The sequence below is a fragment of the Narcine bancroftii genome, chromosome 7 (assembly GCF_036971445.1).
Source record: "Narcine bancroftii isolate sNarBan1 chromosome 7, sNarBan1.hap1, whole genome shotgun sequence".
Classification (NCBI taxonomy): Eukaryota; Metazoa; Chordata; class Chondrichthyes; order Torpediniformes; family Narcinidae; genus Narcine; species Narcine bancroftii.
In genome coordinates, this window is record NC_091475.1 from 9,193,087 (window position 1) to 9,220,363 (window position 27,277).

At 43.2% G+C, this 27,277-nt stretch overlaps 2 protein-coding genes across 4 annotated transcripts in view; one reads left to right on the forward strand and one right to left on the reverse strand.

Annotated features, from left to right (window-relative positions):
- Positions 1-492: 492 nt before the first annotated feature.
- n6amt1 (N-6 adenine-specific DNA methyltransferase 1) lies at positions 493-19,253 on the reverse strand. 2 transcript variants are annotated; one of them, XM_069888750.1, is made up of 7 exons: positions 19,086-19,253; positions 12,815-12,946; positions 9,537-9,623; positions 9,055-9,145; positions 5,578-5,661; positions 4,497-4,638; positions 493-1,357 (listed from the first exon to the last, which is right to left on the reverse strand). In XM_069888750.1, exons 2-7 carry the CDS (start codon positions 12,940-12,942, stop codon positions 1,251-1,253), a joined length of 639 nt encoding a protein of 212 aa, XP_069744851.1. In that variant the 5' UTR covers positions 12,943-12,946; positions 19,086-19,253; the 3' UTR covers positions 493-1,250. The 2 variants fall into 2 exon arrangements, with proteins under 2 accessions (XP_069744851.1, XP_069744852.1); XM_069888751.1 differs by lacking the exon at positions 9,537-9,623 and having other exon boundaries at positions 19,086-19,252.
- Positions 19,254-21,250: 1,997 nt separating this feature from the next.
- The window catches only part of urb1 (URB1 ribosome biogenesis homolog), a 101,928-nt gene continuing 95,901 nt past the window's right edge, over positions 21,251-27,277 (forward strand). For both annotated transcript variants that reach the window (XM_069888752.1, XM_069888753.1), the window contains exon 1: positions 21,251-21,572. In XM_069888752.1, the coding sequence (XP_069744853.1) occupies positions 21,440-21,572 (133 nt within the window). In that variant the 5' untranslated portion in view covers positions 21,251-21,439. The remainder of the gene's footprint in view (positions 21,573-27,277) is intronic.

A 27,277-nucleotide genomic window follows, 5' to 3' on the forward strand; every position in this document is an offset into this window, starting at 1 on the left:
AACCAGCTTGTTTAGTACCTCATGCCATCCACTAACACTCATTCCCTCCACTCTGTTACACAGTAATTGCAGTGTGTCGAAACAACAAAATGCAACTCACACCTTCTGCCACCAAGGAGGACAAGGATTTCACATTCAGAGGAGCACCTATAGATTCCCCTCTAATTTGAACACTGTTTTAATAGAGAAATACATCAGTTGTTCATTGATGCCAGGTTCAACTTCTGGAACTCTCATTAACATCATTGTGGAAATACTGGTATCAGAAGGATTTTTCCAAAGGACCTTTGACCTGAAAAACATTGTTTCCATGGTTGTTGCCCAACCATCTTTTTCTTCCAGCCCTTTCTATATTTATTTCTGATTTCCAGCATCTGTAGGATTTTTTTTAAATAAACTGACCAGCTTTATTCAATTATTCAATATATTCAAATAGTCCCTGACTTTTACATACCCAAGGTGGTGAAAAAATACCACATAGTTAAGACTGTATTTATTATTTATTTTTATTACCAAATATTTGTACTCAAACAGTGAATTAACTTATTGCATTCCTTTTTCCATGAAAAATTGATTCATCAGACTGCTTGGAAATGAACAGAACATGGTTCAAAGCAATATTTTAGGATTTTATAAACCCTTTATTAAACTTGGATACAGAGAGTTGCTTTGCCTGTTGCTATTAAGCAAAGATTTCAGATCACCCCTTGTCACATTATTCCTTTCAACATATGCTGGTTGAAATGGGTTTGTCTTCCTTTATTTATTGCCATTCCAATTAATTCCTCTGTAGAACAGGCCTGTCGTATTACCTTGAAGAAGGGTTCAGGATGCTAATGAGGCCTGCTGAGTTCCTCCAGCGTTTCTGTGTTTTCAGTGTTAACTGATGCATTCAGGCACATTGCAGGTTACCATAAAACACTTTTATTTGCTTTTCCTTGAGCAAGTTTAAGTACAAGATAATCAAGTCATAGACCTTCAAAGCCTGCATTCAAAATTGCCTCTCAGTTGCAAGTCCTCCAAGAGGCAGCTTCAAGTATTCATTCAGAGCAGCAAAATATTCAATTTTCCATGGAAAATGTTCTAGATTTTCAGCTGTACTTTAACTGGACTACAGTGTTCAGAAACTGTTGCTCAGTATTCCCTGGGCAGTCATAATGAAAGCAGTAGTTGAAACTGTCCACTTCTTTCCTGCGAAAGTTAATGGTTTCTTGAACTTTTGATGAACGAGGAGAACCAGGACTCAACAATCAGGCTTTCCAAAATTTGAGCACTGACAGGCGCTCTCTCCCAGCTTGCCTTGAAATGAACACTGTCCCTTTTAAATTAAAAGTGTTCAATAACCCTATTATTCCATCTGTTAAAAAAAAAGCACACACACGTATATATAATTGAAGCAGTGTTTTAACTGGTAGAAGGCAAAGAATGGGAATAAAGGGGGACATTGCTGGCTGGCTGCTAGCTGGTAGAGTTCTACGCAGGTCAGTATTGGGTCTGCTATTTTTTTTAACCACAATGTATGTAAATGATTTAGATGATGGAATTGATGTCTTTGTGACCAAATTTGCAGACGGTACAAAGATAATGGAGGGACAAGTCACATTGAAGAGACACAGTTTGGGAAAATTGGCAAAGAAATGGCAGATAGAATATAACAGAGGAAAGTGTATGGTCATGCAACTTAGTAGAAGGAATAAAGAAGTAGACTGTTTTCGAAACAGGGAGACAATTCAGAAATTAGAGATCCAAAGGGACTTGGGAGTTCTAGTGCAAGATTCCCAAAAAGGTTAATTTTCAGGTTGAATCTGTAGTATGGAAGGCAAGTGCACCGCTAGTATTGACAATAATATAAAAGCAAAGACGTAATGCTGAGGATTTATAAGGCATTGATGAGGCCACATTTTGAGTATTGTGGGCAGCTTTGGGTCCCAATCTAAGGAAAGATGTGCTGACGTTGGAGAAGGTTCAGAGGAGGTTTACAAGAATTATCTTGGGGATGAGAGAGTCAATGTGTATCACAAGCATTTGTTGAAACATTTTGAATATTGAAAGGGTTGGAGAGAACAGGCACGGAGATGGTGGTTCCAGCAGTGGGAGAGTCAAGGACAAGCGGGCACAGCCTGAGAGAAAAACGGACATCCCTATAGAACAGCCATTCTCAACCTTTGTCGGCTATGGCCCACCTAGAACACTACTTAAAGTTTATGGACCCCTTCTTTGTGAAGCAGCCAAGTTTTGGTTTCTTCTCTCCTACCAACTACATAAAAAATGTTATGTGAGGTGAAAAAATATAAAGCTTTTACTTAAATGTGCTGTGGTCCACAGAGGGCCCCCATTGAGAATGGGTACTTCAGAACAGAGAGGAGAAATTTCTTTAGCCAGAGGATGGTGAATCTATGGAATTCGTTGTGACAGACTGCAGAGGCCAAGTCATTGGGTATATTTAAAGGAGAGGTTGAGAGGTTCCTGATTAATAACAATGTCAAAAGTTATAGGGAGAAGGCAGGAGAATAGAGTGGAGGAAAAATATATCAGCTGTAATTTGAATGATAGTGCAGACTCGATGGGCCTTATGGACTGATTCTACTACTACATTTTATCATCATTTGACACAAGCATTTCTAATGTGTAACTAAACAATTAGAAATTGGATACCATTTAAAGAGAAAAAAAATTAGAAAATTCATGATTAAGGAATATAAGGGTACAGAAAGCAAATAATACAGAAGTAAAAGCTGAAACTGTTTAAATTTACTTAATTATACATTTTTTTAATAGAAATTTCAAAGCAAAAATCTGTTTACATATTTTTTAAAATATTTTGATAGGAAATCAACCCCAGGAAGCATGATAAAGCATTGCATTTTAACATAACATAACAATTACAGCACGGAAACAGGCCATTAGGCCCTTCTAGTCCGCACCGAACCAAACACCCCTTTCTAGTCCCACCTCCCTGCACAATGCCCATAACCCTCCATCTTCTTCTCATCCATATACCTGTCCAACCTTTTCTTAAATAATACAATTGACTCCGCCGCCACTATTTCTCCCGGAAGACCATTCCACACAGCTACCACTCTCTGAGTAAAGAAGTTCCCCCTCATGTTACCTCTAAACCTCTGCCCCTTAATTCTTAACTCATGTCCTCTTGTTTTAATCTTTCCTCCTCTTAAAGGAAATAGTCTATCCACATCCACTCTGTCTATCCCTTTCATAATCTTAAATACTTCTATCAAATCCCCTCTCAACCTTCTACGCTCCAAAGAATAAAGACCCAATCTGTCCAATCTCTCCCCATACTCCAGATGCTTAAACCCAGGCAACATTCTGGTCAACCTTCTCTGCACTCTCTCCACTCTGTTTATATCCTTCCTATAATTAGGCGACCAGAACTGCACACAGAACTCCAAATTAGGCCGCACCAACGTCTTATACAATCTCAACATCACCTCCCAACTCCTATATTCCTCCCAGCATACTAAAAGCCTTCTTCACCACCCTATTCACGTGAGTTTCTACCTTCAGGGAACGATGTACCGTCACTCCTAAATCTTTCTGCTCTTCTGTATTCCTCAATGCTCTCCCATTTACCACGTATGTCCTATTCTGATTCTTCTTACCAAAATGAAGCACCTCACACTTATCAGCATTAAATTCCATCTGCCATTTTTCAGCCCACTTTTCTAAGCAGCCCAAATCCCTCTGCAATCCTTGAAAACCTTCTTCATTATCCACTATTCCACCTATCTTAGTATCGTCTGCATATTTACTCATCCAATTCACCACCCCATTGTTCATTGAAGAATGAATGAAAAATGTCTTTCTATTCCTTCACTTTGTTTTTCATCTACAATGCAGAGGGAAGGTGTAAGGAGAAAACTTTCCACTAGGAATGGAGTAATAATGAAGTCATTCAAAGTTTCTGACTGAATTCTCCATTAGCTGGAATAAGTCAGCACATTTGCCTTCACTGCAATAAGAAATCTATATTTAGTTCAGAGAAAAATGTTGTCAATACCTTCTGGACAACAAACTCAGAGGAATTGCTCAAAGGTAAACCCACTGGTATTATCTCTACTGGTTAACTTCCACAAACTGAAACACCCCCCACCCCAAAACCGTCTTGTGGTTATCAGTCTCCACTCTTAAAGACACACACAAACAAAATTAGAACACACCACAAACCACAATAAACATCTATACACTTCTGCCACTCCCTTTGTAAAATATTGTATTCTCACCTTGAGAAATCAAGTTGAATACCATACAAATGGTTGAAAATAAACTCCTCTAATCCTTTCTACCTTAAGTTCTCTTCCTTTCTCTAAGCATTCACTCATCATCTATTGACAGATTATGAATGCAAAACACTTATTCCCAATTCTTCAGAAGGTAGTGAAAAAAAGATTGATGCAGACAAAAAATTGAAAATGCTGAACCATTTTCTCTCCTTTTATTATAATAGAAATTAATATAAATTTGCATCCTCTCACCTGGGTCATTTTCCTGAACTGTAATCAAATAAAATACTCCCCGACTGGACAAGAGGCTTGAGACTTGCGGAAAAAACCTATCCATGACCTCACGGCCTCTTTCTCCACCGGCCCAAGATGCCTTTATACCACGACTTCCAACCTAGAGGAATTGGGGGGGGGGGGGGAGGGGGGGGGGAAGGGGCATGAAACAATAATATGTCATTGGAACAGTATCACACAGATTATTCCATTGTTGTCTATTTTCCCCACTCTCTCCTTTCTTAAATAGTCTCATTACATTTGAAGTTTTTTTCCAATCTGTCAAGATGTTCCACAATCAAGTTATTAAAGGATACACAGAAGCCAATTGGTGTTCCACTGAGTCCCAAAATAGCATTGTAACAATGATGAGATGATTTATTTTAGAAATATTTGTTGATGGTAAAATACGTATATACAAATGTAATCGTCGATCCCATGTAAAATTCAATGCCCCCCCCATTTTTTGACCCAAAAATCATGTTTTCCATATGACCCGTGTCAACATTTATTTTTGGCCCTGACCGCCCACCCACCGAAGCTCCCGACGCCCCAGCTACAGGCTCTCCTAGACCCCGGCTGCCCGCTCATCCAAGCTCCCTACGTCCCAAACGCAGACTTACCACCCAGTCCTGGCCATCCGAGCTCCCAACGCCTTGAACAATGCAGGTTCTCACCGCGGTCAAAAGTATGACCCATGTAAAAGTTGACCCCTCCAAATTTAAACCAAAAATTGGTCCAAAAAAACTTGAGTATTACACAAGTATGCAAGAAGTAATGCATTAGAGTTTTAGACTAGATTATACTCATGGTTCTAGAGTACAGCAATGCACAAAAGTGCTAGAGAAATTCTGCAGGTCGTGCATGATACTGCATAACCTGCTGAGTTTCTCCACCACTTTTGTGCATTGAACTACAATCTGCAGACTTTCCTGTTTAGCTCTCGAGTAGGAGGTGTTCAATTGTCACTTTTAAACCACTCAATACAAGCTGGAGTAATGCAGCTAAAAAATATACAAGTGCATTTAAAAACTAAATTATTATACAATTTTATACTCACTTCTTCAGTTGGAGTTACAACATAAGGTGGGTTAAATATTAACACATCAACTTGATTTTGTAGTCGTGGAAACAATCCTGTAACCTGTTTATATGAAGCAAAAAAAATGAAAAGGATATCATAGTTTTAAAATACATACATGCAGAAAACAGAAGCAAACAACGAGACTAATTTTTAAATTTGTTAATTTGACGGATGGTTCAATGGCCTAGGCTATCTATACATTTCCAAAGAAATTGCATCTCTGACTAAGTGGAGCTACGGTAAGGCCTAGACAATATTCCTTCATCTCCACTGTATTTCAAGCTCCTCAGTTATTTACACGCAGGTGATATCCCATTACAAATAATAAGGAAGAATGGTGCATCAAGTAAATTGAATAAATCTAAATAACACTACAAAGGATGAAGAGGTCTGAGGATGAGAAATTGTCTATTGCCATGGCTCTGGTCAGCTGGGCCAATTAAATGCTGTTGTTGGGGCAGCTTCTGTCCGTCCTGGGTGGTAATGAAGTGCAGGTAGCTGAACGCAGCAGAGAGAAGGCAGTTGGGCAAGGGCTCCAGCTCAGGCAGAAGGACTGGGACAATTTAGAACAGGGGTTGAGACAGCACATCAGTCTCCCACCAGGTTACCAGCACCAAAGGCTTGGAATCGAGACCAGGAGTTGAGAATGTGCAGTGGGGAGCAGGCAGCTAGATTTAGCAGCTTCACCTACCAAACCTACCACCTCTCGGCAACATCTGGGAACAACTGGAACAAGTAGCAGCAGAAGCTAGATGATAGCAAGATGATACTGGAGCCTGATGACTCTTTCCTAGCCTTTGAATGGCACTCAAAAATAAAGTTTTCCCACTATATCTTGGTACAGATGACAATGTAAAAGATGGCACCTTACAGCAGCGATTCTTTGCGTGCAGCCCTGATGGGAATTATCAAATATTCCCGATCAGAACTACTAAAATTCAAACACAAACCCAGAAACATAAAATCATCCGATAATAGGGATGTCCTATGATCGCTGGCAGACCTTGGAAGTGGCAGAATCAGCGGTGTCTGAAGGGCTATGGGACCTTTAAAAAGCCTGCACTCAGGTAAGTTCAGCACCATGGGAGTTTTAAACAGCCAGCGATCAGGCCATTTAAACTTCACAAGAGTCGCAAACACCACATGCTCAGTACATTTGAACATCATGAGCGATTCCAAGGGAGCGTGCATGAACCACTTAAGCACCATGGGAACTACGAACAGTGGACCCACAGGCCAGGTAAAGAAGACCCAACCACATGGATGCGGGGAGGGGGAGGTGGGAGGGCTACAGGTCAAATTGAGACGCTGGGCCCTGAGGCTTCTGCTCCCTGCCATCCTCTTGGTCAGCGTACAATCCTTGGAGAACCAACTTGATGAATTCCAAGCCAGACATCAACAGAGAGTCCACTGTTCTTCCAATGTCTGCAAACCACTGTGGTATGCTGCCCAGCACAGGCACCGCCATCTTAGACGCAGACCTCCATGGTTGCAGGATTTAAAAATGAACATTGTTGGATTTTTTTTAAACAGGCCTTTTAAAGCTTGCACGGAGTCACGAGCAACAGAACCAGGCAATAAGACCCTGGGGAGCAGTGTTGTGTCTCCATTTCCTGCTCTCCTGGTTCCGCACCAGAGGCGGCACTGCCAGACAGCAACGCTGCCATTTTTGTCTTTCTCTCCTTAGTGAGTGAATCTGAAACCAACTCTCTCAAGTGGACAAGAGTTACTGAGCCTATATTCCTAAATGTCCTTCTAGCCTTTTCTCCAGTAAAGCAATTGTTCTATACCCTTTTCACTAATGGCCAAAATTGGGAAGCTTGTAGTGTTGCATCTACACAGTGTGGTTCACCTATGCAGTGAGCGTACCAGCCCTAGCAATCGTGTCAGGAAAGCAACCGATAGCATCTAGCAGGACTTTAGATGCGGGGCAAGCCTCGCACCAGAAGCCCATGTTATTTCCAGGTTTTTGAGTAAAGGAGTTCACACTGCGACATTGCTAAACTCGGTTCATTTCTTTCACGCTTCTTGCTCAACATAGCCAACCTCCATTGCTCATTGTGACACAACGTCATAAGCAGACAATAACATCAAAATGTGTATGTTGTTGTCAGTTACAATCTTGTGGTTAGCACCAATGCAATATTCACACACTAGGCAAAGAGTAATTGGGAGAAAGGAAAACTTTGTTCTTATATGGAACCTTATGGGGCGGCGCAGTGGTACAGCAGGTAATGCTGCTGCTTCAAAGCTAAGAGACCTGGGATTGATCCTGAGCTTCGGTGCTATCTGTGTGGAGGTTGCACGTTTTCTCTTTGACTCGGTTTCCTTCGGATATCCTGGTGGTATGCAGGTTGGTAAGATAATCGATTACTGTAAATTGCCTCTAATATGTTGGTAAGCGGTGGACTTTGGAGAAAATTGGTGCAAACATGGGATTTTTTTGAAAAAGTGACGAGAATGCAAATGAACAAAGATTGGTCCAGATAGTTATTGTGGATGTAGTGGGCAGAAATCCTGTTTTTAATACTGTATAACTAGGAACATCAACTTGTACAGATAATTACATCTGTCATATTATCAATTATGTTTATTCATAATGCATTATAACACAAGAACCTCTTACAAGATACAGAATCATCACTGAAAGGGGATGAATTGCAGGAGTATAAGGAAATTAGGTGTTTGGAAATGGGATTAATGGAGTTCAACCTCCTTCTCTGCCATAAAGACCCAAGGTAAGAACAAAATATCATAGATCGTACAGCACGGAAAAAGGTTGTTCAGTCCATACATAAGACATAGGGGCATTACTAAGCTATTCAGCCCATTGAGTCTGCCCCTCCATTGAATCATTAGCTGATCCATTTTCCCACTCAGCCACACTGCCTGGTCTTCTCCCCTTAACCTTGGATGCTAATCAAGAACCGATCAATCTCTCCTTTACATACACCCAACAATTTGGCCTCCACAACCGCCTGTGACAACAAATCCCACAGATTGATCATCCTCTAGCCAAAGAGATTCTTCTGCATCTCTGTTCTAAGTGGACGTCCTTCAATGTTGAAATTGCGCCCTCCTGTCCTAGACTCTCCCACCCTGAGAAAAAACCTTTCTACATCATCTATCCATGCCTTTCAACATTCGAAATGCTTCAATGTCCATTGTGGCGAATCTTTTTGCCATCTACAATCATCCCATTTCTCTACACTAGGTCTGTATCCTTTATTCTTTGCTGATTTAAGTTCCATTTAAATACCTCCTGACATAGTCATTTATTTAACTCTGCTATCAAATCTGACAAGTTCCACGTCCTAATCACAGTCTGTAAAATATTTTGCCTCACATCCCCTTCAAAACTCTTTCCTCTCAGCCTAAACCTATGACCTCTTCTTTCTGATAACTCGACTCGCTTCAGAATAATTTTATCTTGACTCTTAATTCACAACTTACCAAGTCAGTAATAATTGGTTGGATGTTCACCCCATTTTGCCTGGCACTTTCTAGTGTGCAATTAGCAGCCAAAGAATTGATATCTGTACAGCTGCAAATCAAAAAGTTTAAAAAGTCACACATCAGGATTTGTCTTTTTCTACCACATCTCTCAACAAATGCTTTTGCAGTTAAAATTCTGAATAGCAAAATGTTTCTTTCTTAAAAAAGGTTTAGGAAAAGAAGCAAAGCAATTGAGTAGGATACCAACCCACTGGAGCACTTGAAAAATCAGTCATTGCAGTATTCCACTCATTATGGAAAGATACGCCTCCCACGTTTCTGTTTCATATTACAACTTTCCACTCAACCATTGCGTGTCTGACAGCCACAATGAAAAATTTCGTAGAATTAAGTAAATTTTAACTGTAGCCCCAGATATCAATTTCAGCATTTGCACATTATTCTAGTACAAATAATAATGTGACGGAGCAAATACTTACAGATAAAATGAATTGGGTCCGATCATGGAAGCTAAGAACACAGAGACAACACCAGATCCTGTTCCAACCTCAAGGCAAATACTGGGACTGGAAAATATTTTAAAAATTGTAGAAAATTGGCAACATTTATGCTAGATATGGTGTGTTCACGGATGAATTTCTGCATTTGGATCTCAGATCCAGAATATGTGGATTAGGTGTTTGCTAACATTGCTTATCCAGTCTATGCATGATGACATCACACATTGAAAGACGCAACACAAAATGAATTTCTGCTCCTAAATCATAACTTAATTCGTGACATTATTGCATACGAGGGTTACGCGTGAAAATGACCTTCATCTTTTGCTCTGGCAAAGGATCTTGCTTTCAATATCCATCGTGGAAAAAAAGTCTAGGTGAAATTATGAAAAAGGGCAAATAGCATTTCTGCTGCACAATACAATGTGGGAATTGTTTAGGATAGACGATGTAGAAAGGTTTTTTCTCAGGGTGGGAGAGTCTAGGACAGGAGAGCGCAATTTCAACATTGAAGGGCGTCCACTTAGAACAGAGATGCAGAAGAATCTCTTTGGCTAGAGGATGATCATGTCGTTCTACTTGCATCATTTGAACATTGTTGTGGATTATGGACAGAAGTAACTATTTTACCATTTAATGGATGAAGTCAGTGAAAGGCCCAAGTCACCGAAAGCAAAACTTGCTATTTGAGATATGACTATGCCAGGTAATTAAAGAAAGATTAATAGGAAAGCAGAACATGTGAGACCAAGGAACCAGTCTCCAAAGTGACATTACATTAAAAACTGGGTTTGTACACACTCTATATCATGTGATTTGTCCCTAACAATGTGCTGTTTAAGTTCCACTCACTGGCAAATGTGTCTCATCAGTGGGAGGACAGAAGAGCAAAAAGATGAGAAGTGATGGAGGTGGGAGAGGGAATGGAAGGGGGTGGGGAGCTGATGAAGGCAGAGGAATAGGGAAAGAGAGGGACTCTAGGGAGGGGTTTGAAGCAAACTGGTGAAGGAGACATTATTGCCATCTCGTTGGAATGTGGCCCAAAGGAATATTAGCTATTGTTCCTCCAATTTTCAGGTAGTCTTAGTTTGGCAGTGCATGGGAACATGGATAGATATGCCGCTATGGGAATGGTGTGTGGAATTAAAATGGTTGACCACTAGGAGCCCCCTGCTATTGTAGCAGACAAGCGAAGGTGCTCAATGAAATGATCTTCTAGTCTGCCCATATCTTTCTGATATAGATGAGGCCACAACAGAAGCACCAGATGCAATAGATGACCCCTGCAGATTCACAAATAAAGTATTGCTTCATTTAGAAGGACTGACATGAGCCTCAAGTGGTGGTAATGGAGGTGGTGTGGCTGTGTGGCATTTTTTTTGTTGTCACAGGGTGGTGTTGATGGGACAATTAGTGGGAAGGGCGAATGGATGAGGGAGTCACAGAGGGAGAGGTCCCTGTGAAAGCAAAGAGGGGAAGATGTGTCTGCTGGTTGCAGAAATTGTGGAGGATGTGTCGGATGTGGACAATAATTAAACACATGGAAATGCTGGAGAAACTCAACAGGTATTGTCAGCATCAGTAGGAGAGAAAGATAAGGGACAGGGTGGGAAGAGGTGTAGTTGAGATAGCTGTGGGAGTTGGAGGGTTTATAGAAGATGTTTGTACATGAGACAGCATCAAAGTAGTCATTGATCCACGCTACAAGCCTACACAGTTAAGGACCTTAAACTCTTCCTCCGCTACATCAATGACTACTTTGATGTAGCGGAGGAAGAGTTTAAGATCCTTAACTGTGTAGGCTTGTAGCGTGGATCAATGACTACTTTGATCCTGCCTCATGTACCCATGATTAACTTATAGACTTCATCCACTTTGCTGACCTCAAATTCACTTGGTCCACCTCTAACAGTACTCTCCCTTTCCTCGATCTCTGTCTCCATTTCAGGAGATGAATTCTCAACAGACATCTTCTATCAAGTCCCCCAGCTACCTCGAATACACCTCTTCCCACCCAGCCCCTGTAAGGATTCCATTCCATTCGCTCAATTCCTCCATCTCCATTGCATCTGCATTCAGGATGAGGACTTCCATGCCAGATCAGAGATGTTCTCCTTTTTCAAACAACATGGCTTTCCCTCAACCACCATCAACTCGGCCCTCACCTGTATATCCTCCATTACCCGCACATCTGTGCTGGCACCTCTGTCACTACACGCAGGATTCTCCTTGTCCTCGACTATCACCCCACCAGCATCCGCATGCAACACATCCTCCTCTGCCACTTCTGCCACCTACTTTGTGATCCCATTACTGGACACATATTCCCCTCTCCTCCACTATTGTCTTCAGGGACTGCTCCCTCTGTGACTCACAATTGGTGCTCCACTTGTGCCCACTTTTCCACCCTCATTCAGGGACCCAAAAGTCCTTCCAAGTGAAGCAACATTCCACTTGTGAATCTGCAGGGATCATCTGCTGCATCCCATGCTCCTACTTTGGTCTCCTCTACATCGGAAAGACTGGACAGACTGGGAGATCGCTTTGTTGAACACCTCAGCTCTGTCCGCCACAATAGAATGGATCTCCCAGTGGTCACCATCTCTATTCTCCATCCCATTCCCTTGCCAACATGTCTGTCCATGGTCTCATGCACTGCCAGATTGAGACCACCCATAAATTGGAGGAACATCTCTTCTTTGAACTGGGCATCCTCTAACCAGATGGCATTAATATCAACTTCTCTAGCTTTCATTAATTCCACCCCCTCCCCACTTTGTCAATAAATTCTCACTTAGTCCCTTATCATATCCAATTAAAACCTTTTGTTGGTCTGGATTCCTCCCCCATTGTTTGAATTCTGAGACTTTCTGATATTTCCTGCTCTGCCTTTTCTGATTTTAACTTGAAGTAGGGCTCAGGCCTAAAAATTCGGCAACATATATTTGTCTCCTATAGATGCTGATTAGACCGGCTGAGTCCCTTCAGCATTTCAGTATGTTTACTACAATCACAGCGTCTTCAGCCTATCGTGTTTCATGTGGAGGATAATGTCGGATGCAGAGGATAGTGGGGTGGTAGGCGAGAACAAGGGTAATCCTGTCCTTATTGCATCATGGGATGGAGGATGTCAGGGCAATGTGCAGGAAAGAGAGGAGATGTGAGTAAGGGCTGAGTTGATGGCAAGCCCCATTGTTTGAAGAAGGACATCTGAATTGCACATTGTGAGTTTTGTAACATTTAACCTAATGACATACCAGAGACGCCGTATTTCTTTCACATCTTTTTCTAAGGCATCCATTAATAGGAAGGTGTCCTCTGCTGGATCATATACATCAGCGTATTCTCCATGGCCAACATGGGGACTGTATGGTGTTGAAAACATCCCTCTATTTTTTAAATGAACAAAGCACTCTCTTTAGTATTCATACTAAGTAATGTCCAAACGGATCATATCAGTAATTCTAATTTTTGTGAATAACACTGGACAACAAAGATTTTGCTTCCTGAACACTTTTGGGAGTATTTTATGGACTTGAGGCTACTGATCACAAAAATCACCTTAAAAATTTCCTAACCCCATTCTTTTTAAACATATAACCCTATTTTTGCGATTTCCTGTCAAAACCAAGAATTACAACATGTCATTGAAAATGTATTTTCTGCATTCGCACTTGGACTTCATCCCTGCTGATCTTGGAACAGACAGTGACGAACGTGGTGACATTGTGACCATGGAAAAGCGGTATCAGGGCAACTGGAATCCATCAATGCTGGCCGACTATTGTTGGTCACTGACACAATGGTGAGAACAAATGAAAATCAGTGGAAAAACATTTTGAGGTCAGTTATACTAATGCAATGTGTCAGGATCATTATATGATTAAACATGCTAAATTCAATAAAAGTTAATTTAATGTTTTTCCACCTTCCTACGTGAAACAGCAAATCTGAAATTATCATTGTGTTTAGCTTGAAGTTGTCTCTCATAATCCCCCATTTTTTTCTTCAGGAAGCAAACTTTTTGAAAAAATATTGTTGTCCAGTGCAATAGCTAACTAAAACCAACAAAGATGTTACCACAATCCTTTTCAAAATAATTACTTATGAGAGATTTCCATCTGATTGGAAACTATGCTTGCTGAGAAAGGAAGTCCTGAATGAATGATTCGAAGCAAATACACTCTCCTAGCTCCAGAAAAAAATAATTAGGTTAGTCTTGAATGCCTCTTTCAAAACACAACACATTTTATCCAAGTACTTTAAACATCTGCAAAGTACTCCTCCACTCGACAACTTCAAATCCATAGAAGAGGTCCATTTACAATGCACTAACAATATAAATCCAAGGCAGGTGGGTGACAGAGAGAACAAGGCAGCTCAACACACCCATTGTTTATTGCCTCACTAACTGATAGGTTTATGGGACTATGTCTGCTCCATTTGAGAGAATAATAAGCCACAAAGATCCCATAAGCAAATAAATCAGGAGATCATGATTACACATTTCATCCCTTTGTCATCTAATCTATCATGGAATTCATCATCTTGACATTTTTACTCTCAATCAATATTCGTCTTCCCCCTTTATTTATTTTCTTTTTAAAATATGTTATGTTTAATAGAAAAAAACCTTTATACATGGTCTTCTAATTAATAACATAAATCAAATCATATCATATAAATATCACATGTAAAATGTAAATCAGAAATATAGCCACAATTATTTACTTAACTTATCCCATTCAAACCATTGAATTCTATGATTATATTGAGTTAACATGTGGGGGGGCTGGTAGTCATGGTGGGGAGCTGGCTGATGGAGGACCTCAGTTTTCTTCAGGCTGACTTCCAGGCCAAACATTTTGGCAGTTTCCGCAAAGCAGGACGTCAAGCGCTAAAGAGCTGGCTCTGAATGGGCAACTAAAGCGGCATCATCTGCAAAGAGTAGTTCACGGACAAGTTTCTCTTGTGTCTTGGTGTGAGCTTGCAGGCGCCTCAGATTGAAGAGACTGCCATCCGTGCGGTACCGGATGTAAACAGCGTCTTCATTGTTGGGGTCTTTCATGGCTTGGTTCAGCATCATGCTGAAGAAGATTGAAAAGAGGGTTGGTGCGAGAACACAGCCTTGCTTCACGCCATTGTTAATGGAGAAGGGTTCAGAGAGCTCATTGCTGTATCTGACCCGACCTTGTTGGTTTTCGTGCAGTTGGATAATCATGTTGAGGAACTTTGGGGGACATCCGATGCGCTCTAGTATTTGCCAAAGCCCTTTCCTGCTCACGGTGTCGAAGGCTTTGGTGAGGTCAACAAAGGTGATGTAGAGTCCTTTGTTTTGTTCTCTGCACTTTTCTTGGAGCTGTCTGAGGGCAAAGACCATGTCAGTGGTTCCAGTTTACCTATCTCGGCTGCACCATTTCATCAGATGCAAGGATCGACAATGAGATAGACAACAGACTCGCCAAGGCAAATAGCGCCTTTGGAAGACTACACAAAAGAGTCTGGAAAAACAACCAACTGAAAAACCTCACAAAGATAAGCGTATACAGAGCCGTTGTCATACCCACACTCCTGTTCGGCTCCGAATCATGGGTCCTCTACCGGCACCACCTACGGCTCCTAGAACGCTTCCACCAGCGTTGTCTCCGCTCCATCCTCAACATCCATTGGAGCGCTCACACCCCTAACGTCGAGGTACTCGAGATGGCAGAGGTCGACAGCATCGAGTCCATGCTGCTGAAGATCCAGCTGCGCTGGATGGGTCACATCTCCAGAATGGAGGACCATCGCCTTCCCAAGATCGTATTATATGGCGAGCTCTCCACTGGCCACCGTGACAGAGGTGCACCAAAGAAAAGGTACAAGGACTGCCTAAAGAAATCTCTTGGTGCCTGCCACATTGACCACCGCCAGTGGGCTGATAACGCCTCAAACCGTGCATCTTGGCGCCTCACAGTTTGGCGGGCAGCAGCCTCCTTTGAAGAAGACCGCAGAGCCCACCTCACTGACAAAAGGCAAAGGAGGAAAAACCCAACACCCAACCCCAACCAACCAATTTTCCCTTGCAACCGCTGCAATCGTGTCTGCCTGTCCCGCATCGGACTGGTCAGCCACAAACGAGCCTGCAGCTGATGTGGACTTTTTTACCCCCTCCATAAATCTTCGTCCGCGAAGCCAAGCCAAAGATTGAGTTAACAGTTAATCCATTCCTCATAATATATCCAAAATTAATTTTGAATAGAAAATAGATAAAATATAATTAAAATTTCTGTATAAAAAAGAAATTTTATGTTTCTCAGGTATTTTTGTCTTATTCTGTGATACGATCAATATTAATGATCCACAGTTAAACCCATCTTTACCTAGTTTATCTCTAATAATAAAAAGAAAAAAAAAGGAAAAAACCCTAATAATCCAACCCCTCCCTCTAAACAAGGTTAACATATAAATTATATAGATATGAATCAAATAATGACTGTCCAGACAGTCTCCAGAGCATCCGTACACCTTAAATCTTCAAGTTGCGATAATAATCCATAAATGAGCCCCATATCTTATCAAATTCAAACTTTACCACTCTGATGTTATATCTAATTTTTTTCTAAACTTAAATAAGACATAATATCATGTAATCATTGAATATGAAGGGTGAAGAGCTATCTTTCCATTTCATCAGAATTGCTCGTCTAGCTATAAGCGAGGTAAAAGCTACGATTTTATTTTGGGTTAAAGTCAAAGATATATCCTCTTCTTTAAGGACATGGTTTTAATTTGATCTCAAGAAACACTGATAAAATTTTGAAAATATTTTTCTAAATTAGGGCACTCCCAAAAATATGAATCAATGAAGCTTCAAACATTTTACACTTATCACATAGTGGATCAATATCAAAATAAAAATGAGATCATTTAACCTTAGAAATGTGTATTCTAGAGAAAACCTTAAATTGTAACAAAGTCGTGCACAAAATGAGGATTCATTAATCAAATTAAGTGGTGTCCCAAGTCTCACTTGAAAATGATGTATTCAAATCACATTCCCAATCATTCTTAATCTCAGCCATTGAAGCTATTCTTAAATCCATTAAATTATTTACAACTTAATCCCGAAGTTTTATCCAAAATCTTTCCCACTTATGCTGCCTGATTTAATGAGCATTTTGTTGGCCTGAAATTTGTTCCGCATATTTTATTTAAATGCTAAAACAAAGTGTGGTAGATTACCTAATATCACTTAAGAAAAATCACATGAAGAAAAATAATTTAAAATGAGAATTTCAAAAAAGTGTTGTTACACTTCCCTGCAAAAATACACAACGGTGAGGTACCTGGATGGAATAAATGACAAAAAGCTGTTCCCATTGATAGAGGCATACAAGACTAGAGATCTTTGTTGTAAAACATAGGTAGATAATTAAGAGTAACATGACTAAAGCACTTGGAATCTGGATTGCATTGTCTACAGAGTGCAAATGCTGTGATGGTAGTGCTAGAGAAACTCAGCAGATTATGCAGCATCTCTCAGAAATAAAGGGTGGCGGAGCAACCCTTAATATTGTGTTTGAGCACTCTCTAACCAGAAGCCATTAACATCAACTTCTCCAGTTTCCATTAAACCCCTCCTCTGAACCTTCTTTCCCTTACACTTCAGTCTCCTTTCCTCCAGCTCTCCACCCCCTGCCCCTATCACCTCAGATTTTTTTTCTTCTTCCCTCCCACCTATGAGATGTTTGAATAAGGCTCACAAAATCATTGAGGACCCCTGTCAACCCACAGGCAGCATCTTCCATCTGGTCAGTAGAGATAAAGGAATATCAGATCCAGAATCACCAGGCTGAGAAACAGCATCTTCCCACAGGCAGTGGGATTGCTGAACAATTGAATGGAAGGAATATCAGATCCAGAACCACCAGGCTGAGAAACAGCATCTTCCCACAGGCAGTGGGATTGCTGAACAATTGAATGGATGGCACATACAAACCCTCCAAAATTCTGCTATTTATACAACAATATTTATTTATTGTTATATCTGTATATGCAATCTGCTTATTTATTGTTTGTCTGCATGTATATTTGCAAGTTTTTTCAATGAGGACCGGAGATCATTGTTTCATCAGCCTGTACTCCTCCTTCCCATTCAGCCTGTACTCCTCCTCCCCATTCTTCCCTCCTCTTGTGTCCCAACTTTTTCATTCAGGCATCTGTCTGCTTTTTGCTCATACATTCACAAAGGGCTCAAGCCCAAAACATTTCTTACCTGTAACTTCCTATTGATACTGCATAACCTGCTGAATTTCTACAGTGCTTTTGTGTATTGCAAGCATAATAACAATGTGGCCTTCAAATGGGAAATGGATAAATGCAAGGTGAAGAAAAGTTTTACACTACAATCTTACATTGGTCCTTGTTACTATAATGCAATAAACCACAGGCCCAAAACGTTGGTTATATCCCTTTGCTTCCTATGGATGATGCATTACCTGGCGTGTTTCTCCAGCACTTGTATAGTAAACTATAAACACAGAATCTACAGATGTTCCTGTTTAACCATCTCCTAAACATAGTTTACAACTGGTGTACCAAATTGAAACTAGACCACAATTTTAAATTAAATTACTTTTTTGTTGCAGTTGACAACTATTTTGAAACCTGAAGCAAAATACAATTTGCTGGAGGAACTCACCTGGTCACCTGCTCCAGCACCTTTTTTTTTTAAAAAAAGTGTTAAAACACAAAAAAGCTGGAGGAATTGAACAGGTCTTGAGGCATCCATTGGTAATACATCTTTACCTCCTATGGATGTTGTGAGTCCAGCACTTCTGAGTGTTTTTACGACAATGACAGGATCTGCAAACTTTTGCGTTTCACTCTTGGTTTACTGCTAACAAGTTACGAGCAAAACAGGAAAGTCTGCAGACCATGATTGAAATAAAAACACGATGCTGGAGAAATTCAGCGGGTCAAACAGTGTACTTTATAATAGCAAGGATGAAGAAACATAACCAATGCTTTGGGCTTCAGCCCGACGTCAAGGTAGGCTTCATTACCTCGACCAAAATATTGGTTATGTATCTTTATCATTGCTACACTGTTTGGCTAGCTAAGTTTCTCCAGCATTGTATTTTTTTTTTAAACTTGTCACAAGTTGCTATGATTATAGCCAAAGAACCACCTAGCACAGAAAACAGGCCATTCAGCCCTTCTAATCTGTTTAAAAAAAGCCTCAGTGACCTGCATAACCCCACCAGACCTTTTCTATCCATGGATTTGTAAAATTTAAGAGTGAGCCACGTCAGATGGCAACTCATTCCACGCTCCCTCCGCTCTGAGTGGAAAAAGTCCACCCCCCCCCCCACCCCAATCCTTCCCCCTTTCACCCTAAATCCATGTATTGATGCAAACCGACTTGCATTTACTCTGGTCGCTCGCTCTCATCATCTTGGAAGCCCCTATCAAATCTCCCCTCCTACTCCAACACTTCAGGGGATACAGCCCCTCAAATGATGTCTACAGTGGTCGTGCACTTGCCTTCGTGGCGGCGAGGGGGGGGGTCCCGGGCTCGCTGGCTGCGGCAGAGGTCCAGGCCCGGGCCTTGGGGGCGCACTGGCGACGCCACGGCCGCTCCCGGAACCGCCCTGCCGCGCAGACGCCGCGTCCACCGGTCGCCTGAGCAACCGGTGATCCCAAGTCACTCAACCCCGCCCCCCCCCGATTGCGCATGCGCCCTGCCGCGCAGACGCCGCGTCCATCGGTCGCCTGAGCAACCGGTGATCCCAAGTCATTCAACCCCGCCCCCCCCAGATCGCGCATGCGCCCTGCCGCAAGAGTGCGCCTACCCGCGCATGCGCCCTGCCGCACGAGTGAGCCGACCCGCGCAGGCGCCCTGCCGCAAGAGTGAGCCGACCCGCGCAGGCGCCCTGCCGCAAGAGCGCGTCGACCCGCGCATGCGCCATGTGAGCACCCCCCTCCCTCCCTGGCTGCAAGTTTGTGTTCACTTTGTCACTCAAGAACCCAGGTTACATTTTCGTTTATTGTTGTACGAAGTAATGCAACAATACAAATACAGCGTGGATGCTGGAGATCCGAAATAAAACAAATTAAGAAAGGGACATTACCCCTCTTCCTCCACAGATGCTGCCTCCTCTGCTCGACCTTTCCAGTGTTTCCTGCGGGCACAGCTTGTTTCGGTGATGAAACATCTGATTTGACATTTAAATCGACAAAGCGTGTCACAGACGGAGCAACTGTTGAAAAACCATGGCTTTCCATGACGTGGCTGGCTGACTGACAACCGTTCAGCCCAAAACTTTTCCCCTTTTTGTTGCACATTTCAATAAGGTTTTGTCAAATCAACCGTCAGTGTAAGAGTAAATGAGATTTTTTTTTAATGTAAAATGAATAGGATTCCAGGGCTGAAGTAAGGTGTAATTTTCTAACGGGAGTCGGTGGCAACTTTATAAATTGTGCAAATCGAAACATGCACTACAAATGGAAGCAAAACTCGAAAGTCTGCACATTGAAGTTGTGAGAAACAGAAGGACCTTCACAGAAATTGCTCGAGACAAAAATTGAGAACAAGGAACATTTATTATACAACAATGCAAAGTTGGGTGCTTCCCCTTACCCTGGGAATACACACGCATACACTGGGGCTCACCCAACTTTTATACAGTTCATTTCAGTGTAGAGGTACCCTCCTCCCCCTACCCCCCCCCCCCCTTAACATTCTTCTGCCTCCTGGGTAAGTTTGGCATTAGACAATCCTGTCTGCCTACGTGCTGTTTCTGTGAACTTGGAGGACCAGAGGGTATCCTGTCGGTGTCCCACCATGTCATTGTCCTTATTGACAAACCTGCCTTTGTCCTTATTCACACCTTCCCAACCCTCAGGGCTTACTAACTCTTATATGCAGAACTTGCTAATTCTGTCTAAGGCTTACTAATTACATATGCGGAACTTGCTGACTCTGTCTCAGGGCGAGAAGACCCTTATCTTATTCAGACTAACTTTACTTCCTACATTCTATTATCTTCCCTTATCCTATTCATTCTTTGGCTTGGCTTCGCGGACGAAGATTTATGGAGGGGGTAAATGTCCACGTCAGCATAGCCATACTAGCTTTCTTCATCTCTCATATTTTCATATTAGTTTTACTCATCTCTCACAAAGTAAAAGCACAATGCTTGATAAACTCAGCAGGTTAAACCAGTGGTTCTCAACCTTTTTCTTTCCACTCACCTAAATTGTTACTGAAATATTTTGCTTGAGAAAACTTGTCATTGGCTCATTTCCTTTGAAATAATGAAACCGTGCACATAACGAGTCGATTAGGTATGATTAAGTCTTTTCCTTTCCAACCATACACCACCTTAAGCAATCCCTTACTAATCACAGAGCACCTAGGGCATAAGGAATACTTAAAGTGGTAGGTGAGTGGAAAGAAAAAGATTGAGAACCCCTGAGTGAAGCAGTGTACTTTATATGGCAAAGATCTTGAGGAAGGGCTCAATCCCTAAAGGATGGTTATGTCTCTTTATCGTTGCTTTATTGTTTGATCTGCTGCGTTTCTCCAGTATTGTGTTTTTAATATGCACTACAAATGTTTATTTTCAGTCCTGGTGAACCCCGTCTTCCACATCGAGCTCCAGGAATGGGAACTTCCCCGGCGGAACGGAAGCGGGGGCTCGATTGTTCCGGGGACCGCTGAGGGCAGGGAGCGAGGTTCCCCCCCCACCGGCGGAACGGAAGTAGGGCCGGACCGCTGAGGGCAGGGAGTGAGGTTCCCCCTCCACCGGCGGAACGGAAGCGGGGCCGGACCGCTGAGGGCAGGGAGTGAGGCTGCCAGCGCTGGTTGCAACGTTTTCGCCGAGGATTAAAGCAGCATGGCGGAGAAGCGAAAGTGCGGCGGTGTCTCAAACGATACGACAGCGAGTAAAGTAGCCAGGTCTGCGGCTGCGGAGTTCACCGGGGCTCGGTTTAAAAGCCAGCTGAAGAGCTCGGAGAGCGTGGAGCAAGGTGAGGCTGCATTCAGCCCCGTCGGCTTTGAGTTGGTTTGATTTCTTTCCCCTCCCTCCCCCCTCCCCCTCCCCCTCCCCCTCCCCATCCCCCCTCCCCTCCCCCCACTCTCCCCCACCCTCCCCTCCCCCCACTCTCCCCCCTCCCTCCCCCTCTCCCCCTCCCCCTCTCCCCCTCCCCCTCACACTCCCCCTCCCTCCACCCCTCCCCCTCCCCCTCTCCCTCCCCCTCCCTCCCTCCCTCCCTCCCCCTCTCTCCCTCTCTCCCTCTCCCTCCCTTCCCCCCCCTAAAAGTTGCTGATTTTAACCATTAAAATCTACCCTGGAAGCTGTAGATCACACATGTCAAACTCTGGCCCGCAGGCCAAATAATTATATTTGGCCCGTAAGATCATATTAAATATATATTAGAGTTGGCCCGCTGGCCGCCGCGCCAGTATAGCGCATGCACACTGAAGGTGAAAATGAAGACGCCGGAGGTGTGGAGGGATCTCAGAGTCCCGAATCCCGGGGATCGGAGCGCCGCACTCAGTCCGCCCGGCTCCCAGACACACAGACGCGGCTGGAGTTGGGGACCATCCTCGCTGGGTCTGCGCTTCAGCGGCGACGCCGGACTGAAAGTCTCGTTGGCGATGCCTTCCCCCTCGCTCCGTGCGTGGCGGACCCTGCCTCCCACTCCTTTTGTTGGAGACGAGCCCAGCGCCGAGAGATCGCAGTTTAATCCCTCTCCAACCATGGGAGGGGGGTGGGAGCAACGCGCTCTTCTCAGCCAATTCCTCCACCGCCCCGGACGCCGGCGTTTCAACAGGGGGGTTCGGGTGCCTTCGTCAGGCGACCAACCTGTTGGTCCAAGACAAGGGGAGAGCATACAAACTCCACACAGACAGCACCTGAACTCGGGTGAACGTGGAGCTGCGACCCCACATTCCACATCAGGACTGTGTGTAAGATTGGGAGCAGTGAGACGGAAGCTTATTTTGTTCTTGTGATTTAAGTCTTTCTTGGGGTTGGGGGGGGGGGGTCCTTCTCTGACCACTTGCCTAACAATTAACCTAATCAGATGTGGAGTTACCACAATACAACAGTTCTCAACCTTTTTCTTTCCACTCGCGTCCCTGTGCCATTGGTGCTCTGTGATTAGTAAGGGATTGCTTAAGGTGGTCTGTGGGTGGAAAGAAAAAGTTTGAAGACCACTGCTTTAATCATCCCTCATTGACTCGTCATGTGCACGGTTTCAGAAGCTAAAGGAAATGGACCAGTGACAATGAAAGTTTATCCAAAACTATTAGTAAACATTTATTTTAATAAGAAAAAGTTTAACATTACATATGTTGAAAGAAGAGAAAACATGCAGATGTTGTTGAAAATTTTCAATAAATATTTAGTTCGGCCCTCGACTTAGTCCAAGTTTTTAATTTTGGCCCTCCGTGAATTTGAATTTGACACCCCTGCTGTAGATGGTTTGAAGCAGGCATCTCCTGAATGAGGCTGCCAGGCCATATAGGTGGTCAAAGCGTGGCCAACTTGGCCCTGGGGGAATGAGGGCAGTTACTCTCCGCCCCTGAACATTTCCTCATCTTCACATAGTAAATCCTTCCATCTTTCTGCGAAAGAGAATAATTAACAGGAGGAGACGGTCTTACTTTAGCAGTACTCTCGGTGTTACTTTTTTTTGGATCAGTGGTTTTCAAACTCTTTCCACCCACAGACCACCCTTACTAATCACAGAGCACCTATGGCATAGGGAATAAAGTGGTCTGTGAGTGGAAGGAGAAAGGTTGAGAACTACTGTTTAAATGGTCCCCGATTGACTCGTTGCGTTCACGGTTTCAGAACTCCAAAAGAAATGAGCCAATGACAATTTTTCTCAAGCAAAATATTTCGTTAACATTTGGGTCTAGAGCAGTGATTCTCAACCTTCCCTTCCCACTCACGTACCACCTTAAGCAATCCCTCGCTAATCAGAGAGCACTGATGGCATAGGGATTATTTAAAGTGATATGTGAATGGAAAGCAAAAGGTTGAGAACCACTGATTTAGTTGGTTGAATATGGGCTAATGTCGGACTCTGGCTTTAACTTACTCTTAATTTTAGTCTATGTGTAGTCTGAGTCCAGCGTGTTCTTTGAATGAAGTGATAGGAGAAGGTATTCGGTTCAACAGTCAGTTTATTACACAGCACAGCACAGCACAAGAATAAAACTTAACAGAGCTCTGGGTCAGTCTGTTAGTTCATAGGTCACCTGCCAGTGAGCTACTCCCCGAGACTGACCCCTATTGTCCAGTTGGCACAGTTTATATAGGTCAATCTTATCACACAGAACAAAAGTTGTTTTCCCTGCTAGATCTTTTTGCATAAGGGTTATCACAAGTCATCTCCTGTTTTGCAGATTTCTGGGGTGTAGCATTCCCATGTTAATCCTCCAGGCCAGACTATCCTGTTGTTTAGATCTGAAATTAATTCATCCCCAGATATTTCTAATCACCATTTGGTCCCTGTCTGGCCAATTTCTGCTGTTCTCTTTAACACCTCCTCGTGCCTTAATCTTCCTCCTAGACTGGTTTTCCATTCCCTTTGATTCTTGTGGGCCATTCTTTGTTCTGATCTGGCCTGTGTCTCCTGTGCTACTTCCCACCTCCTTCAGTTGAGCATTCCTCCTAAATCGTTTTATGCATATCCTCTCCCTGTATCTTGGGAGCAGCCAATTTTGTTCAGCCAACTTTGCTCCATGCTGTGACAGCCACTTAGCCACATTCCTCTTTCCCTGACTCATGCAGTACAAATGAACTTATTGATTAATCATTTATTTCTTACTGTTTTAACCCCTAGATTCCATGCAGTAAATATACACTTATTAATTTATCATTTATTTCATACTGTTTTAACCCCTAGATTCCAACAGTCCCCCTTTTGGTCTCATGAAAATGAGACCAATCACCAGTTAATTTATTAGATAGTAAAGAGCCCTTATTGAATTTAACCTCATACACTTGTCCATTATGCACACACTTACGTCCTGTGTGAGCCCCCACACAGTGTTCAGGAAAATTAGTCCAATCAGTAAAGTACTGTTCTTTTTCGTTGTGCGACCCCCAGGCCGAGTGCACACACTTTGTACAGTGGTTTTCTACCCCAGCCCCTTCAAGGGCTCGGAATACCAGTACCCATAGTCCCCACATAGTATTCATCCCAGCTTCTTTCGTTGTTTTGATGCCAATAACTTGATTATGCCGTCAACCACTGATACACAGTCACTGTAGTCCAATAGTCTCTTTAAAAAGGACTTTAAGTGTTCTTAGTCCGTGGTTGCTTCACAGGTTCTCAGTCACCTCCGTTCGAATCTGTTCCAGTGTCCGTGTCGGTGGGTCCGTTGCTGCACACTGACTCCAATGATACCACGTCTCGCCTTTTCCTTGTAGTCGAACCGCGTGGGACGTCCTCTCCACCACTCTGTAGGGTCCTGTCCACCTGGGCTCCGACCACTTTCTTTTGATGACCTTTAGCAGAACCCACTCCGCGACTGAAGGTATCGGTGTTTCCCCTTCTCTGATGGGACTTGTGACCTGTTGTGAAAAATCTGACACCAGAGCCGTTAGTTTTTCATAATAAAGCTTGCATCCCATTGAGCTTACCTCATTCTTCGTTGTCTGAATTCCGGCTCCCGGTCCTGGAACCTGGTGCCCTGTTTGTAGTTCATATGGAGTAAATCCTGTCACAGAACTTACCGAACTCCTTACTGACATTAATGCCAGGGGCAACGCATCCACCCAATTTAGTTTGGTCCGTGCCTGTACTTTCCCGATCTTACTTTTTATTGTTTGGTTCATCCTCTCCACTATTTTCTGCCATGTTAATGCCTTCATGGGTAAACGTAACATTTGGAGCATTCAGGATCTTTTCTAGTCTCGTCTGCCTTAACGAAGTCATTGTAAATGCTGTGGAGCTCACAAATGCTACAATACTATGTGTTGTTAATACTGTCAGGCCATGTCCCATTACTATGTGTGCCACCTTTTGTAGAATCTTTGCTACTCCTGCTGCATGTCTTGTACATGGTGGGTGTCTGTCTTCCGTTGGGTCTAGTGTGATACTCCCATACATGAGCACACATCTTCCACCCCCTTTTTTCTGAAAAAGAACACCATCAATTGTGTGTGCTTTTTCAGAAACATCCAAAAAGAAAGGTAGTTATAATTTGGAATCGCCAAATCTATAGCTGTTGTAAGAGCTTGCTTCAATAGAATAAAACTCATCTCAGCCTGTGGAGTCCAATCAAGTGTAGCTCCCAGATTCCTCATCCCCTGCTCATTCACCAAAGTTCGCAGTGGATGTGTCAATTCACCATACGATGGGATAAACTGCCTACTATAACCTGACAAACCCAAAAACGAAAGCATCTCTTTAACTGTCTTTGGTTTTGTATGATGTAGTATCGCTGTTTGATGTGTAGGGGAAATCCCTGTGCCTTTCGCTGAGACCATTCTCCCTAAAAAGGTGACCACCTGCCTGCAGCATTGCAGCTTTGAGCGAGAGACTTTAAAGCCTGCCTTAAACAGCTGCACTAGCAGGAGGCAGGTGGCCTCCAAACAGGAAGCCTGATCAGGTGCTGCTAATAGGATGTCATCTACATACTGGATCAGAACTACCCCACCTGGCAGTGCTAGCCCCCACAGCTGTTCTTTCAACACCTGATTGAAAATCCCTGGAGATAAAATAAAGCCCTGTGGAAGCCTAGTATACCGCAACTTTCTACCTCTATACGTGAACGAAAACACATCTCTTAATGGTTCTGCCAGCGGCAAGCAGAAGAAAGCATTCGCTAAATCTATGCACGAGAACCACTTGTGGTTGGGGGTTAAAGCAGTCATGGCAGTATATGGGTTAGGTACTGGAACTGTGGGTGTACTCACAATACCATTGATGCGCCTTAAGTCATGGGCCATCCGGTATTTGCCCGTGTCCTGTTTAGGAACCGGTAAAAAGGGTGTATTCCAACTAGAACGCGAATGTTCCAACACCCCTGAATACATAAGGCCATCAATGGTCTTTGCCAAACCTTCCTCAGCTTCAGGTTTGTGGGGATACTGCATCTGCCAAATAGGGGTGTAATCTGACAGTTCGAAGGTCATGGAATCAACCTGCTGACAAACACCCACATCTGCTGATCCCACTGACCACAGGTTCTCAGGGAGAGAGTCTAGCATCTTCTCTCTACCATGAAAGCGTTCAATCTGTCTATGCTCAAGGAGGACTTGATCATGTGTTGGAGACAAAATTCTGTATACCTGGCCAGATGAGGAGAACTGCACTGTCGGTATTTGGGTGTCAGACCAGTCCCTTAGGGACTTCAAGTTCCGACACATCGGTCCCAAATCTTTTGCCTGATGAGTAGTGCCAATTGCAAGGGTGACATGAGGAATGGCCTCCCCTGCCATCTCATACCATTGCAGCTGCTCAGATGTCAGTGCCACCACAGCGGCCACTCCCTCCTTTCCTATCACTATGTAGTCCGAATTAATTTCCCATTGCCTGCCCTCTACCTCTTCATAAAAGGCATGCTGATACATTTCATCCCCATCCCTATCGTAAAAGAGGGTCATATGGGGAGGGTCCGAGGGAGGGGTATACGGGTGTAACGTCTGGGTCCACGGCTTCCATTGATTATAAAGCTTTAGCAGCCCTCCCTTCTGTGGGTCCTCAGGTTG